Source organism: Muscardinus avellanarius, assembly GCF_963383645.1.
Source record: "Muscardinus avellanarius genome assembly, chromosome: 8".
In the NCBI taxonomy this organism is placed as follows: domain Eukaryota; kingdom Metazoa; phylum Chordata; class Mammalia; order Rodentia; family Gliridae; genus Muscardinus; species Muscardinus avellanarius.
In genome coordinates this window covers 109,478,435-109,496,021 of record NC_137794.1, presented here as the reverse complement: position 1 = coordinate 109,496,021, position 17,587 = coordinate 109,478,435, and the positions used below count along the sequence as shown (strand labels likewise).

The following is a 17,587-nucleotide window of genomic DNA, read 5'->3' as shown; positions in this document are numbered from 1 at the left end:
TAAAGGAAATATTTATTTGTTCAGGCATCAGTGATCATGGCTTTCACACTCATCTTGACACAATGGAGCCTGAAGCTCTATTCCCTAGGAGGCTATTTCCAAAAACTACTGCCGGTACCCACGTCCCTCTCATCCTGTTTTGTAAAACTACACCCAGAAGACAGTGTTTTCTCATAGACCTAAGTTACTTTCAGGCATGATCATTCATTTCTATTAGAAGAAAAAGATTTAAACAAAACAAACTGTTAAAGAAAAAAATGAACAGTGCCATTATTTTGACAATTCTATTTCCTTAATACAATATAATTCCACTAAGAGAAATAAATCTACATTTAATGCCTCTAAGAACCTTTTTAAAAAACATACCTTAGCAGGATTTCTGATCTAAAGTGTCAAATGAAGAGGATTCTGATCCTTCTCTTAGAAATTGTCTCAAAACAAGACAGTGCATGTAAATAAACATAAACACCACCTTCAAGGATGCCGAGGGACAGAAAATCATAACATCTGAAGATATAAAATGCATGGGAGAACAGAGGAAGGCCAAGCAAGGTCTTCCATGAGATGCCCACAAGAAGAATCTCCAGAAAGGGCCAGGTAGACAAGGCTCCGGCTACGATGGGAGCTGAAGGCTGAGCAAGGCTCAGTCTACAAGGTCCAGGTGGAAAGCTACAGAGGGAACAACAGCCTCCAGGCACCCCGACGCTGCCCTCAGATACGGGACCGGTGCAGCCAGGCAACTGCCCACCAACACCAGCACTGAAGGGTGATTCTTTGGGCAGAGTAAACCACAGAGAATAGACCTGGGGGCCACAGGTAAGTGAAGACGGCGACAAGGATGGAAACAGGTGGTGCTCCGAGGGCAAGAATGCACAGCCACTAGGTTGAGCGTGCTGAAGTCGATTTGAGCTGAGTGCAGCCCTTGGGCAAGCTGCCTAACGCCTCTCTGCCTCAGTCTCCTCAGCTGTAGTGACAGCTTTAGCTCCTCCTCCTGCTCCTGTCACTAACTGGCCCAACACACTGATGCATATGTGTGTAACACACACACACACACACACACACACACACACACACACCCCTCAGCTCTCAGAACGCAGGCAATAGAAGGAAATTCACAGGTGTGTGACTGGAAGGGCTTTATCTAGAGAAACTGAACCTCCTCAGAGAAAGATGCCTGGATGCTCACACTTCACAGCCCCCACCAAAGCAGCCGACTCTCCCCAGACCATTCCACAAGAACGCCCGCCAGCTAAAATACTCCCCCATACAGAGACGTGCCAGTTTTACACTGTTGTCCTCTTAGATATGAATAAAGGCTCAAGGGTTATTAAGCACTTAAAGACCAAGTATGAAAAACGAGTAGAGATTTAAATGAACTCGTCCTAGCTGGAGCATCAACACATATCCATAACCCCAGTACTTGGGAGGCTGAGAGGAGAATTCAAGGTCAGCCTTGGCAACTTAGCCAGACCACTGCAAAACTTAAAAAAGGAAGGGGTGGGGTATAGCTCTGAATGCCTCTGGATTCAATTCCCCCATGTATACTCACATATACCTCTAAAAAGGAACCGCAAATAAATCTCAAACAATGCATAGTCGCCGGGCGTGGTGGCGCACGCTTGTAATCCCCGCGCTTGGGAGGCGGAGACAGGAGGATCGCGCTGGTTCGGAGCCAGCTGCGCTGGCTTTAAGAGACCCTGTTTCCAAATAAAAAAAATATAAAATAGGTCTGGGAGTGTAGCCCGTGGGAGTGTATCCCGGAGGTAGAAGGGCTTCCAGGAACCCCAGTACCACCAAAAAAAAAAAAAAAAAAAAAAAAATGCATAGTGAAAATGCTTGCTTAAAACCCTAATTTGTGTCCCCACAGAAGTATGTGAAAATAAAGTGTCCATAAAATAAGGACCAGTGCCAAGGATGGAAATGAAAACTATCAAAGCTCCCCCAACAACCAGAAAGTGTGAAAATCTCTCAGAAAGTCAAATGAGGAAACGATGAAAAAAGCAGAAAGTTTTTCTAAGAGACTCAATATCTACTGAGTTAGAGAAAACAAAACAAAACAAAAAACCAAGATGCAGGTAAAGAATAATCTTAAAAATTAATCAAAAAAAGTTTTTAAAAATTGTCCTGGGCAGCAGCTGGGCGTGGTAGTGCATGCTTGTAATCCCAGCATTCGGGAGGCTGAGACTGGAGGATCGAGGTTTAACTGGAATGTGGGTGGAGGAGGAGATATCCAGGCACACAGCTCGCATCATGCTAGAATGTGAACCCACCCCATGAGCCGGGCCGGGAATTTCTTTGGCCCCACAGTGACAGGCACACACAGCACCTGAACTAAGCATCTGCTAAATGTATGAGTCTTCAAAGCTAAACTACAAAGCAAAAGCCAAGAAACAGCCTCTGGCCCCATGAGTCCAAACAGTAACTGGATTCCCGGATACTATGTGACATCACAAGGGCTGAAATCTTGGTGTGATGGTGCACACCTGTAATCCCAATACTGGAGAGGTTGAGACAGAAGAATCACAGATTTGAGGCCAACTTCCGCAACTCTGCAAGACCTCAGCAACCTAGTGAGACCCTGTTTCAAAATAAAAAATAAAAGGGCTGGGAGTGTAGCTCAGTAGTAAAGCAGCCCTGTGTTCAACCCCCCAAGTGCCACCAAAAGGGGGGAGGCTAGAAAGTAAGGAGTCCATGGGGCATAAGGCATCATGTTAAGAGCTCTTTGAAAAATACATCACCTCAGCCAGAGGTGGTGGCACACACTTGTAATCCCAGAACTTGGGAAGCTGAGACTGGAGGATCACAGGTTCATGGCCACCCTCAGCTACTTAGTGACCCTCCACAACCCAGTGAGATCCTGAATAAGAGCCGGGCGTGGTGGCGCGCACTTGTAATCCCAGAGCTTGGGAGGCTGAGACTGGAGGATCACACAGGTTCAAAGCCAGCCTCAGCTACTTAGTGAGGCTCTAAGCAACTTAGTGAGACCCTGTTTCCAATAAAGTATAAAATAGGTCTGGAAATATAGCCCAGAGGTAGAAAAGCTCCTGGGTTCCACCCCCAGTACCACACACACACACAAAGAATAAAAAATAGGACTGAGGGTATATAGCTCAAAGAGGTAGAATGTCCCTGGGTTCAACTCCTAGTACCACCACCAAAAAAGAAATTATATATATATATATATACAAACACATAAAATCTCATAGACTGTCACAACTCTAATTATTTCAGTTTAAACATAAGTAAACTAGTGATTCAATGACTTGGAAAGGATGACAGCAGCTACCAAAGTGGCAGAGCTAGAACTTCTTGGCATCGAGGGATGGGAAGAGAACAGCAAGAGGAAAGAATAGGTCACTGTCACTAGTGACAACAAACAGTCCTCCCTTACACCCATCACCAGGCTGCCGCAGCTGGTGACCACAAGTCTACTGAAGTCACTGCCTATAGAATTCATAAGGAAGATAAAGATCTGCTGTGAGTTTCTGCTGACTTTGATATAAAATGAGCCAACTCTTCTCACTAGGACTACTATAATTGTTACATAAGTCTTTTACAAATTTATATCAAAAGGTGTTTTCAATTCTCTCCTAGATTTTAGCAAGTGGGTCATCCTCATGTCCAGTGGTGCCAAACCTGGCTCAGCCATCCACAGTGGCCCAGGGCCTTCACCACGGAGCACATCAAAAACCTAAGATTTGCCGGGCGTGGTGGCGCACGCTTGTAATCCCCGCGCTTGGGAGGCGGAGACAGGAGGATCTCAGGTTCAGGGAACAGCCTCAGCAACTTAGTAAGAGTCTTAGCAGCCTAGTGAGATACTGTTTCAAAATTAGAGAATTTAAACAGGCTGAGAGGATAGCTCAGAGGTAAGATGTCCCTAGATTCAATACCTAGTACTACCAAATTTAAAAACAAAACCTAGGATGGTTCTCATGTCTAGAAATCCCCATTATTTCTGGAATTATGACATGTACCATAGAGATCATTAAAGTAAGTCAGAAATAATTTTTAGAATATTTTAAAATGTAAATATCAGCCGGGCGTGGTGGCGCTTGTAATCCCTGCGCTTGGGAGGCGGAGACAGGAGGATCGTGCTGGTTTGAAGCCAGCCTCGCTGGTTTAAGAGACCCTGTTTCCAAATAAAAAATATATAATAGGTCTGGGAGTGTAGCCCAGAGGTAGAAGGGCTTCCAGGAACCCCAGAACCACCAAAAATAAATAAATAAATAAAATATAAATATCTGGGCCAAGATCGCACAGGTTCGAAGCCAGACGTGCTGGCTTAAGAGACCCTGTTTCCAAATAAAAGTATAAAATAGGTCTGGGAGTGTAGCCCCGAGGTAGAAGGGCTTCCAGAAACCCCAGTACCAAGAAAAGAAAAAAAAAGTAAATATGTGGAAAATGTAAATGTCGAATGTTCCAGAGTCCTCAAAGTTTAGGTCAGCAGGTTTGTGAGGCGGTTCTCCTGGACACGGTGAAGTAGGTAAGAGGCATGTTGCAGTGTGACTGGAGGCCAGAAGCAGCTGCAGGGTTGCTGTAACTGGACTTGGGGCAAGGAGACCACAGGGAGATTCCAGAACAGGAAGCTTAACTGACCGGTCCTGGCCACTCACTGACACCGGGAACACAGACGGCGGAACCACTTCGGTGGTTGCAGGGGCAATGGGAAAAAAGTTCTGTTTGGGTGGCCTGTGGTTTGAGGGCTAAAATGACTGATACTCAATCTGGTACCTCAGAGGAGATAGCAGTCAGACATACACTTGGATGTCATCAGCACTACAGGTTTGTTTAAAGCCAACTTGGAGAGAGAATCTACGGAAGATGCAGACCTGGTACCCACCAACACTTGCAGATGGGGGAGGCAACGTGGCAAAGATGGATGGAGGGTAGAAGGCAGAAAGGTAAAACAGGACAACCAGGAAAGCCTGGAGTTCTAGAAAAAGAACACACCAGACTTCACCTCCAACGATGCCATGGAGACATCAAGGGCAGTAAAGCGACCTCTAGATTTAGCAGTGTGAGACTCTTAGGAAAAAGACCATCTCGGTAGAGTGGTGGGAAAGGAGCTATACTAAAGTGGACTGAACAGCACTAGGGAGGCGGAGACAGGAGGATTCGGGTTTGCAGACAGACTCAGCTACTCAGAGAAGCCCTCTGCAACTTAATGAGAACCCATTTAAAATAAAGAATACAGCAGGGCATGGTGGCGCACACTTGTAATCCCCACGCTTGGGAGGCAGAGACAGGAGGATCGCGCAGGTTCGAAGCCAGCCGCACGCGCTGGCTTAGGAGACCGTTTCCAAATAAAAATGTAAAAATAGGTCTGGGAGTGTAGCCCGGAGGTAGAAGGGCTTCCAGGAACCCCAGTACCACAAAAATAAATAAATAAATAAATAAAATAAAAATAAAGAATACAAAAGTTGGGCTGGGGATTAGCTGGGAGGTAGAATGCCCCGGGCTCAATCCCTGGTTCTGCAAATTAATTAATTAACTCAACTAAAGAGTGAAAGGAAATTTAAAAAACTGATATTCTAAACAGCAGTATGTAAATCTTCCAATAATTTTACCATCAAACTGAAAACTGTAGTGAGGCATTATCTGTGCAACCATAGAATTCAATTCTGTGTACAGAATGGGGAAGGGGCATCAGAAAGAATATCTTTCCAGAGAAGATGTAACCAAATGACCAAATGAGCCACTCCTGTAGCAAATATGTTCCTGCAGTGAAACTAACTCCAAACGCATGCAGCTGTCTGTCTACTCTTAGAAAAAGTTCCAGTAAACAAAGTCAGTACTAACCTTAATGCTCATGCCATCAATAATATCTCTAGAAAAAAATTGTTCTCTAGAAGTAAAATATTCCCAAGCAATCATTTTCTGAAATGACCATTATTTGAAAATAGAATAATAATTTTTCAAGACAAATATGCCCACCTGGGAAGACTTGTTTCTGCGTTTATTTTTTGAGACCAGCTCTTACTGTGTTGCCCACATTGGCCTGGAACTCGAGATCCTCCTGCCTCAGCCTCCTGAGTAGCTGGGATAACAGGCATGTGCCATGTGCCCAACTGGGAACTCTTAAATAAAGAAAAAACTCATCTTCATCGAATAACTGCATCATTCCCTTCTTCACAATAAAGGGACAATAACTCAATCATGGCCGGGGGTGGTGGCACACACTTGTAATCCCTGTGCATGGGAGGCAGAGAAAGGAAGATCGCACAGGTTGGAAGCCAGCCTTGCTGGCTTAAGACACCCTGTTTCCAAATAAAAATATAAAAAAAATAGGCCTGGGAGTGTAGCCCAGAGGTACCCCAGTACCACACACAAAAAAATAATAACTCAATCATGAAGAGTTCCCCTGGGAGTCTCAGCATGTAAAGACACATCTATCTCTTTTCCAGAATGCTCCTATATCAAAAGTTCCAGGAGAGATACTAACAAGATGACTTTTTTTTTTCTGGCCACGAATACCATGTAAAGTTGATTTCAGAAGTTGGTTTGCAAGCCAGCGTAGTGGCGCACACTTGTAATTCCAGCATTTGGGAGGTTGAGACAGGAGAATCGCAGTTCGCGGACAGCCTCAGCTACTTAGTGAGGCCCTCTGCAACTCAATGAGACCCTGTTCCAAAACAAAGAATAAACAATTGGGCAGGGGGTGTAGCTTGGAGGACAAATGCCTCTAGGTTCCATCCTCAGACCCACAAAAAGAAGAAGAAGAAGAAGAAGAAGAAGAAGAAGAAGAGGAGGAGGAGGAGGAGGAGGAGGAGGAGGAGGAGGAGGAGGAGGAGGAGGAGGAGGAGGAGGAGGAAGAGGAGGAGGAGGAGGAGGAGTTGGTTTGCTCAACTGTCTTTTGTTTTGTTTTATGAAAGGTACTTAGGTACTTGCCGGTCGGGGGGCGTATTTTGACCATCCAACAAAAACCCTCAGTATATTTACCAAATGTGAAACTATTTATTAAATATTTAGAAATACCCTATTTTATATTTTCACTACAGGGAACATAGCTGATATTACAGATATGAGGATGGCAAATTAGAAAGCAAGACAAACACTCATAACAGGATTTAATTTCAGATTCAATTTATCTATATGATAAATTTAAAAATGTCAAGGAATTATCATGGCCAGGCATGATAATGCATGCCTGTAATCCCAGTACTCAGGAGGCTGAGAAAGGAGGAAGAAGGTTCTAGGAGAACCTGGGCAATTTGTAAGACCCTCAGCAACTTAGTGACACTGTGTTTCAAAATAAAAAGGGCTAGAGGAGTGGCTGATAAAAAGCTGATAGAACTCCAGGCGTGGTGGTGCACGCTTGTAATCCCCGCACTTGGGAGGTGGAGACAGGAGGATTGCGCAGGTTCGAAGCCAGCCGCACTGGCTTAAGAGACCCTGTTTCCAAATAAAAAAGTATAAAATAGGTCTGGGAGTGTAGCCCGGAGGTAGAAGGGTTTCCAGGAACCCCAGTACCACCAATAAATAAATAAATAAATAATAATAAAAAGCTGGTAGAAATCTCAGTACCAAAAAATAAAAATCCAAGAAGTAACATTTGTTACGTACCACAAAAGGGATTTTACATACTAGCTATGGGTGAAACAAAGTCTTCCACTGGACCTTTTTGATTGTTGTGAAATCAACATATTGCTTGACTTGCTATCTGCAATTTGATCATGTTCTGTGGTCAGAATATAATGAAAATTTTGCAACCATTCCTTTGGCAGAGTTCTTAGGCATATGGAGTAGAGACAGGATTCTTTTGATCACTGTGGTAGAAGAGGGTGGAGATAAGGTAGCTAAGTAATAGACAAAGATGACTGAATGTCATTCTTCCTAGAAATGAAAAAAAGGATAAAACCCAAGGTCTCTTTCCATGATTCCCTTAAATTAATATACAGGTTCACAACCCCTGATCCGAAATCCTTGAGATTCAGAATTTTTAGTTTTAAGCCTGGCATGGTAGCACACGCCTGTAATCCCAGTACATGGGAGGCTGAGACAGGGGGATCGCAGGTTTGAGGCCAGCCTCAGCTACTTAGTGAGGACGTAAGAGACCTTGTTTCAAAATAAAAAAAAACAAAATAATAGGGCTAGAGGTGTAGCTTAGAAGTAGAATGCCTCTGGGTTAAATGCCCATTACTGCGGGGGTGGGGGGGCACACAACATGCAGAAGGCTTGGGGATGAATCCCTCAGTTCTACAAGTTCCAGAAAAGTGCCTAAGCCTCAGAGGCACTGCAGTCCCAGCTGACACCAGGTTCCTGGACTGTGAGACTGAGCAGAGGCCTAAACACCATCCCAGACTCTAGACCTAAAAACTGAGACCTGAAACGGCAGTACTTAAGCCATCAAGTGTGTAGTAATTTGTTAAACACCAACAGGAAGTGTGTGTGTGTGTGTGTGTGTGTGTGTGTGTGTGTGTGTGTGTTTTACTGGAGACTGAACCCAGGGCATTCTACCTCTGAGAGACATCTCTGTCCCTATTTTATATTTTATTCTGAAATAAGAGTCTCACTAAGGTGCAGAGGGCCTCGCAAAGTAGCTGAGGCTTTCGGTGAACCTGTGATCCTCCTGTCTCAGCTTCTCAAGTACTAGGGTTGTAGGCGTGCACCACCACACATGACTAAAACCAAATCATTGAAGAAAGCATTCACTTCAAATTACAGGTGTGTGTGAGTATCTACTGCAGTAAGCATGGAATTATCTATAAAATGTAATTCTTCATAACTTTACACCTTTAAAATGAAAGAAAATTCAGCCTGAAAAGAAGAAGGTTCTTGCTGGGCATGGTAGTGTACACTTGTAATCCCAGTACTTGGGAAGCAGAAACACGAGAATCACAGGTTTGTGGCCAGCCTCAGCTACTTAGCGAGGCACTCGGCAACTTAGTAACACTGTTTCAAAATAAATTAAAAAAATAGGGCTGGGAGAGTAGCTTCTGAGGCAGAAAGCCCCTGGTTCCATCCCAGTACTGAAGAAGAAAGAAGAAGAAAGAAGGAAGAGGAGGAGGAGGAGAAAGGAAGGAAAAAGGAAAAAGGAAGAAGGAGGAAGGAGGAAGGAGAAAGAAGGAAGGAGGAGGAAGTTCTAAACTGAGGCTGGGAAAAAGAATCTCAAAATATCCCTGGCTTCACAAGTGAAACTTTAATACATTGCTGGTGGGGTATAAAATGGTACAACCATTTTGGAAAACTATTTGGCAATTTCTACTAAACCCAAGTGGACACCAACACTTTGACTCACTCAGAAGTTCCACCCTCTGAGTATAGGGTCTGCAAAAAGACCTGTGCTGCACACAAATGTTTGCAGGAACCTTAAGAATAATAGTTGAAAACTGGAAGAAACCCAAATGTCCATCAACAGAAGAATGGAAAAGTTCTTAGTGGAAAACTATTATCAGTTAAAGACAGCACATACAATATATCTCACAGCTATAATGCTGGGTAAAAGAAGCCAGACACAGAGAACAAAGACTTGGTGACCCCTCAACAGAGAGGTGTCTCTCCAAAATGTGTCCCGAATGAAAATGAAGACACACACACACACACACACACACACACACACACACACACACACTGTGGTGGGTGCGGCCTTTAGAGATGACGATTCCATGCGGGCTCTGCTTTCATGACAAGATTAATGTTCTTACATAAGAGGCTTTATAAAGCACCATGTAAGAATGCAGCAGTAAGACCATCTATGAACCAGGAGGTACGCCCTCACTATACACCTGCTGCGAAGCCTTCATCTAAGATAAAAAACACCCAAATTTAATGGCTTACTGCCAACTTTCCAGAAAAAAAAATTTGCACTGCCCTGGGTGCTTCCACCAACCTTATTTTTATGCAGTATCTCCCAACTGCAACAGGGATACCACAGCCTCCCTCCTAGTATTCCAGCACCCCCCAGGGTTGGTGTCACTGTCTCTGGAAATCTTACATCTAAGATATTGCAGCCTTCAGAACTATAAGCAATACATTTCTTTTGTTTATAAATTACTCAGTCTGAAGCATTTTGTTACAGCACAGAATGGACTAAGATGGGGTGTAAAGTCTGGGAAGAAGCACCAGGTAACTATCAACAGGTGCTGGAAACGTTCTCTCTCTTGACAGTGTTGCGAGACTGCACATGTAACTACTGAGATATGAGATAGCCACTTATGATTAGTGTACGTTGCTGTACATTATATTGCTACAGTCTGAGTGTTTGTGTTCCCCAAAATTTCTATCCCGCAAAGTAATGGCATTATGAAGTGTAAACTAAAGGAAGTGATCAAGTCCTGAGGGCAGAACCCTCAGGAATGGGGCCGTGCTCTCTTTACAGCCACTGTGATCCTTATGGTTTTGCCACCAAGAAGCACTAGTGTGCAACTCGGAACTGAGCCCCTCCCCACGAATTAAACCATGCTGGTACCTGATCTCAGACTTCCAAACCTCCAGAATTCTGAGAAATTTATATTGATTACAAGCCACCCAGTCAAAGATATTTTGTTATAGTAGCCTAAATTGAGTAAGACATATACTTCAAAAATATCTTTGCTCCTTTACAACAGCTTTTCATTTTAAGATATTTGAAATAGGTATGGTTCCTCCTAAGAAAACCCCAAATCAACAATGAATGTCAACAACAGTGAACAATGAATGTCAAGGTACTACAGAAGTACACATGTGCAAAAAATAGATATGATCTTTTAAACACAGCGCCTAACCTAAAGCAGTGTTCAGTAAATGGTGGAATAAATTCACAAATAATGTCACTATTGGTGTTTAGAAGACCAAAGAAATATGTATTTACACATACCTAGCATAATAATCTCAGTATCAAGACCCCATAGATGTGAAAAACCATGGCTCTTGTACCAATACTGACTCCTTCACTTCCAAGTACAAGAAATACAAGCCAGGTGTTAAACAGCCACCAATTTGTGCAAGGTGAAAGTTGCACCATTTTTATTTTTAAAATGTCAGTATTAGCCGGGCGTGGTGGCGCACGCTTGTAATCCCCACACTTGGAAGGCGGAGACAGGAGGATCACGCAGGTTTGAAGCCAGTGGTGCTGGCTTAAGAGACCCTGTTTCCAAATATAGGTCTGGGAATGTAGCCTGGAGGTAGAAGGGCTTCCAGGGACCCCAGTACCACCAAAAAAAAAAAAAAAAAAAAAAAAAAAGTCAGTATTACAGTGGGGTCGGAGGGGCATCCTTTGCAGTGGAGACTGGATAGAACCACCATTCCAACATCCTCTCGCCAGGTCAGAAAGCACCCTGGCCTCCCTGCCCCTGGACATTCTCCAATTCCTTTCAGACTGGCAACAGTCAATCGAATAGTGACTCAGGGAGAGGATCAGAGGGGTGTGGTGCCAACTGACCTACTCGGGGAGGGAGCGGCCCCTGGGAACTGTGTCCACCTTAGCAGCATCTTTGCCACGAGAGCACAGGAGACAGAACTTGGCGTGAAGTCTCGCTGGCAGAAGTCTAAGACCCTGAAGCACAGGCTCCAGGGAACTCGATAAGACCATGGAAGTAACCAGGCAAAAGCAAAACAAAACCACAGCTCACCTCGCTGTTGTGGCCCCGCAAGTTGAAGTTGATCCTCTGTGGCGTGCTCCTGTCCCTGCGGCAGTGGCTGGAGGTGAACGTCACCCCCACCACACCGCGGCCATTGCCTGTGGCCAGCCAGCCTTCCTCGTAGTAGCGCCTCCTGCACACTGGCTTCTCCTTCTCGCTCTTGGGCACACGCCCCTTCCAGGAGAGGCAGAGGATGTTGGAGTCACTGCAGAGCACAGGCCCATGCTCCACCGCTGCATACATACTTTTTTCAGTAAAATATTATACTTAAAAAGGAATGCTTAACGCTGAAAATTTTAAACCAACTTCTTTCATTGGTTTATTTATTTTTGTGGTTGGCTTGCGTTGCCTTTTTTTTTTCTCCCTCTTTAATATTGACCTAGAGCTAATGAGAAGGTCAGTATTTTATAAAGATCCACCAAATGCATAGTGAAAAAATTCCTCTATAAAAGATGATGGCAGTCTGCTAAGAAAAGGTAATGCCTAAAAAAACATGGGGTCCATTTTTATTTTCAAATCCTTAAAGGAAAAACACACTAATCCTTTGGAGAAAGCATCATTAGTAAGTGGTGATCAAGAAAGAGTTGTCTTCTTTTTGACTCAACTTTGTTGTTCTCATTCAGCCTGAGATTCCAGTTTTGTGTAATATGATTCCAGAGACAAAAGGTTGCAAATACATAGATTTCAAGTAACTTAAGGCTTTAAGAATCCCTCCAGCAGGAATTTTCTATTCAAAAGTTCAGATGTAGAGAAAAACCATACAGGATCATCTTCTTTCTGAAGCCACCTTCTGGCATATTTTCTGAACTAGACAAATTTTTGCTACTAAAGCTAAAAAAGATTGCATAAAGGGGAAAAAAGGCACACAAACCGTGCAAAACAGACCAGAATTAATGCAGACAGCAGTTCAAATTTTAGGAAGAAAAACACACTTTTCCCCGTTGTTCAGAACCAGAAACTCCCCACCTCAAAGCTGGGCCCTGGGTCCCTGAGGACCGCAGGGCTCCCTGTGACAGTTCCGCGGCCGGGGCAGCCCTCAGTGCCATAGAGGCTGGGATGCAGGCCCTTTCCTTAGCAGAGCCAGAGGCAAAGCTATGAGAGAGGACCAAGCACTTGCCTCAAGGAGGCCCAATTCCTCTTGCTGATAAAAGTCACTACAGGGTTCCGTTTCATTCACTGGACCCCTTCTCACTTCCTAGTTACTTCCTCCTCTGCTCCTGAAGATCATAAAGTTTTCAGCTTAGTGAAAAAAAATTAATCTCAGAATTAAGTCTGCCAGGTAATCTTCTCTCTAAAGCAAGTTCCTTAAACCACAGCCCTGGCCAGGCCGCTTCAGAAGCCCAGCGCTGCCCGCTGCCTGAGAGTCGGAGGCCGTGCTGGTGGGTGCGTTCCTATTCCCACACACAGCCTGCGGCCACACCTTCAGTCCAAGGAAAAAGAGGCTTTGCTTGGGATTTCCTTGATACCTAAAATTATTGGTTTCAACTGCTATCTGAAGATATTATCCTATAGATACAGAAAAGGAAAAGGGAAATAATAAATTAAAATTTCTCAAATACAATTAACTGAAAAAGGCAAAGAAATCAGTTCATTATTCAGATTTGTGCCATCATGCCTAAACTTGCTTTCTTCCGGCCACATCCACAGTAAAAGTCATTTTTTAGTCCAGAATTTTGAAGTTCAAGTCACCAAAAATAGTAAAATATAAAGTAGAGAAAATCCTGAATGGCCCCATCTGCAACTTCTCCCACTGTTACCTTTTCACTTCATTCCTTATTTATACCTGGAGACGTATTTTTGACTCAGTCTGTATGATTTTTTTTCTTCTTTACCCGTGAAGACCATATGGAGACTGGCCATTAGTGATGTGTGTTCCTCCCCGGGCTCTTGAGTCCAGTGGTGTCAAGTTGCTCCATCTGGTTCTTAAATTAATTTTCATCAGTTGTAAAACTCTCAAAGTGCATGAGAATGAGCCTGTCTTCTTATGTAAATGTGTATGTTTAGGGAGAAGGCTTTAAATAGACATAGATACACTCTTCAACTGGCACTTGAAGCAATTATTTTCCCAGTTTTTTCAGGAACCATCAGATCAATCATAGCACGAAGGCCCTGGAGTCTTACGAATCTGTAAAATAAAGAAATAAAAAAGAATTTTAATATCCTAAAGAATAAAGATCCTAACAGAATAATTGCTATAATTCAAGGTGGAAGCCCATCCTTACATTTATATCTGTCAAATGGAGCTACTGATTACACTGATAAGCAAAATTTAAGTCATAAAATAAAATCCCATGAACTTCAAAAAAATGTACACCAGGGTTTGACTACCATACAACGTATTCAACTTGTCAGAAGCAGGCACATCTGAATGAACTCACTTCCTCCATTTCTCAGTACTGCACTGTCCTGGACAGGATTGTCACCCCAAGGTTGAGACTTCCCTCCAGATGTCATGGTCATTGTCTAAGCAGACATTCCCCAAATGGAGGGTTGGGAGGTTCAGGCAAATCATTTGAATTGATTTTTTTGCTATTAGTAAAAGATATTCCCTGAAGACAGGAAGCAGCAACTGGCTTTTAAATCCCTCCTCCCTTCCCGAATGCTGGCAAGTCAGAGTAAAACCGTATCTGATTCTTCAGATTTTAAGTTGTCAACTCACAAGTCTAGAGAACCTATCTAGCAAATCCATCCCGTCTTCCTTCCTACTGCCTAAAGCCCAGGCTAATAGCACATCCTCTGCAGAGGCTGCAATTGTCTCTAGCATCCCCACCCCACAACCACTCCACAGCGCCCTCAGACTGCCCTTCTAAAACACGGTACTGAATTTCCCCACACACTGAAGGGCTCAGGCAGGGACCAAGTGACCTCGCATCCCTAGCAAGTTTTCAAGAAATGCTAATTCTGCTGGCCAAGGGACCAGCTTTGTGAACCCCTGGCCTATGAGATCAAGTACTGCCAAGATCCCACTGTCATAGTAACACCAGGGGCATTCTTTACCTCTTCTGTGTTGATATTTATATCAGCGGTGCAAAGCAAAAGTGGTCAAACCGCCTGCTCTCTAACAGAGATCAAGGGAGGGGTACAAAGTGTACAGTAGCCTATGAATTTTTTTTAAAAGCCAGCCTTGCTTAAGAGTGTCCTTAATCAAGCCGGGCATGGTGGTGCACGCTTGTAATCCCAGCATCTGGGAGGCTGAGACGGGAGGATCATGGTTCACGGACAGCCTCAGCTACTTAGTGAGATCCTTGGCAACTCACTGAGACCCAAATAAGGAATAAAACATAGGGTGGGGGTCTCAGAGGTAGAATGCCCCTGGGTTCCATCCCTAGTACTGCAAAAAAAAAAAAAGAAAAGAAAGAAAGAAAGAAATGTCCTTAATCAAGAAGTGCTGAGATTACAGGAACATGTCACTATATCTGGCAGCAGTAAAAATTTTATTAAACACTGATCCTTGAGCTCATGGCCTTTTTTTTTTTTTTGGTGGTACTGGGGTTCCTGGAAGCCCTCCTTCCTCCGGGCTACACTCCCAGACCTATTTTATATTTTTGAAACAGGGTCTCTTACGCCAGCACGGCTGGCTTCGAACCTGCGCGATCCTCCTGTCTCTGCCTCCCAAGTGCGGGGATTACAAGCGTGCGCCACCACGCCCGGCGAACTCATGGCCTTTTAATAATCTGTATTCCAACATAATTAAGTGCACATAAAGCACTTTTTTCTTTTAATGGAAGTACTGCAATTGACAACAGGGGCATTCTACTGCTGAGATAAAACCCCAGCCCGCTTTTATTTTTATTTTTGAAGAGGTTCTTGCTAAATATCTGAGGCTGGAGGCTGGATTTGAACTTGTAATTCTTCTGTCTCAGCCTCCCAAATACTAGGATTACAAGAGTGTGCCACCATACCCAGCTCATAAAGCACTTCTCTGATTACTGAAGAATATGGTTATTCCAAGAAAAAAGTACTTTTGATATACTTTTGGTTGCAAACAGAATTAGTGACTTTTTCATGGTCTACCATGTTTGTGGAATGAATAACAAATTATGGTTATTCTGGCTTGGGTATTTCTTTACTTCTTTCGTGGTGATGGTGTAGTGGTGGTGGTGGTGGCACTGGGGATTAAACCTGGGCACATTCTCCCTCTGAGCTATATATACCCTCAGCTCTTTTTATTTTTTGTTTTGAAACAGGGTCTCACTAGGTTGCTGAGGCTCTCCTAGAACTTGTGAATTAAACTTAGCACTTTAAAGGAAACAATTGACAGTATCTATTGCCACTAATAAAAATTGAGCTTTCAAATTAAAATCAGAAATTTGGGGGGGGGGCAGTATCTGTCACTGTTGACAGAGATCTCTCTAAAACTTAAGACAATCCTCACGCAAATGGCAATGATACAAAAATATGTCAACTATTTTTATTTTGTAGTTCATATTTCATTGTGTATCCTGTGTTGGACAGGTCGTGTGCCCGTGTGACAGTACTGACAGGAGATGGGGACTTTGGGGGGTGGGACCTCGGGAGGGTAACGGTCATGGCTGGTCCACACGGTGGCTGGGTTACAATCAGTGCTTCCAGGAACAGCTGGCTCCTTCAAGAGCAGGTTGTTGAAGTGCGCCTGGCCACTCCCGCTTCCTCTCACACACTTCTGCCATTTGATGCCATCGGCCACGTTCTAGCCTAGCCAGAAGGTCCTCACTAGAGTCTGACCAGTTGGGGCTTGAACTTTCAGCCTCCAACACATAAGCTAAGCAAACCTCTTTATAAAGCACTCAGCCTCAGTTTTTTTGTCAGAGCAACACAAAATGGACTAAGATGTATCAACATTTGGAAATTCACATCCTCTGTGAACTAATATTTTCCATATGACTGATAATTATGACAGGAATGCACCTAAGTAAAAGACTCAATCCAGGTGCAAAAGAGACAAATGAATTTTAATGTAACCAAGTATGAAAATTTAATATAATTCAATTCCATATTGCACCTAACTTTTAAGAAACTACAACTTTTGAGTTGTAGTGATCTGATACACTATTAAAATATTTCTTCCTTTCCCAATTTTAAATCAGTACAAGGTTGGATTTTTTTCACACATTTCAACAAAAACAACATCTTGCAATGATTAAATACAGAAGCAAATATGTGAATCTAGCCATCTTTAGTCATCAATAAATCAAACATTAGGAATAACTGCCAAAATGTAAAACAATATATTCTTAATAACTTTTTTATTTTATTTCATTTTATTCTTACTTTTTTTTGTGGTACTAGTGATTGAACCAAGGGACATTCCACCACTGAGTGACCACCAGTCTTTTTTATTTTGAAAGGTTTTGCTAAGTTACCATGCACTAGCATCTTATTCTAACCTTCCAAGTATTAGGATTATAGGTATGAGCCACCATGCCTAGCTAGTAATTTAGAAAAAAAGTTGTTTTTCATCAAAATGCATTACTTATATTTAATGAGTTTATTATTTTTAATGAATTGGTAAAGTTTTTAGTTTCTCATTCTTAATTTCTAATTAATTTTGATAAATATCAAAGGTAACTATATAAATAACAGCCCTTTCAGCTCTTCAATAATTTTTATGAGAATAAAGAGGCCTTGATACCAAGAAGTTAGAAAACCACTCTACATGTAAATTTTACATAACTATATTAAGATACTTTACCTAAATTTCTTAAGTAAAAGCTCAAAGTGTTTCACTTTTTATCTAGTTATGGTTCTTAATCAAACTTTTAAGCTATTTTTAAAATTATAAAGCACCATCTATGCTAGACAGACATGGTAGATGTTTCAAGAAAAGTATGACATGCTACTTTATTATGACTCGAAGCAGAAAATAGATTTTAAAAATCTAATGACAAAAAAGTACAACCATAATATCCTAATTACTGAAAGGCTGCAGCCAATTTCAGTGCTGCCAATAACAGAAATGGATGATGTCAAACACTTGATTCCCTTCCTTTATGCCTTACTTTCTCATGAGGATAAGAAAATAAGGATGCTAAATAATTAACTAGTTTCTG

General features: G+C 42.7%; 1 protein-coding gene across 2 annotated transcripts in view; it reads right to left on the bottom strand.

Annotated features, from left to right (window-relative positions):
- TULP4 (TUB like protein 4) overlaps nt 1-11,801 on the bottom strand; it is a gene marked incomplete at both ends in the record, with an annotated part of 151,747 nt that extends 139,946 nt beyond the window's left edge. For both annotated transcript variants that reach the window (XM_080700253.1, XM_080700254.1), the window contains one exon: nt 11,550-11,801. In XM_080700253.1, the coding sequence (XP_080556379.1) occupies nt 11,550-11,801 (252 nt within the window). The remainder of the gene's footprint in view (nt 1-11,549) is intronic.
- Between the last annotated feature and the right edge of the window lie 5,786 nt (nt 11,802-17,587).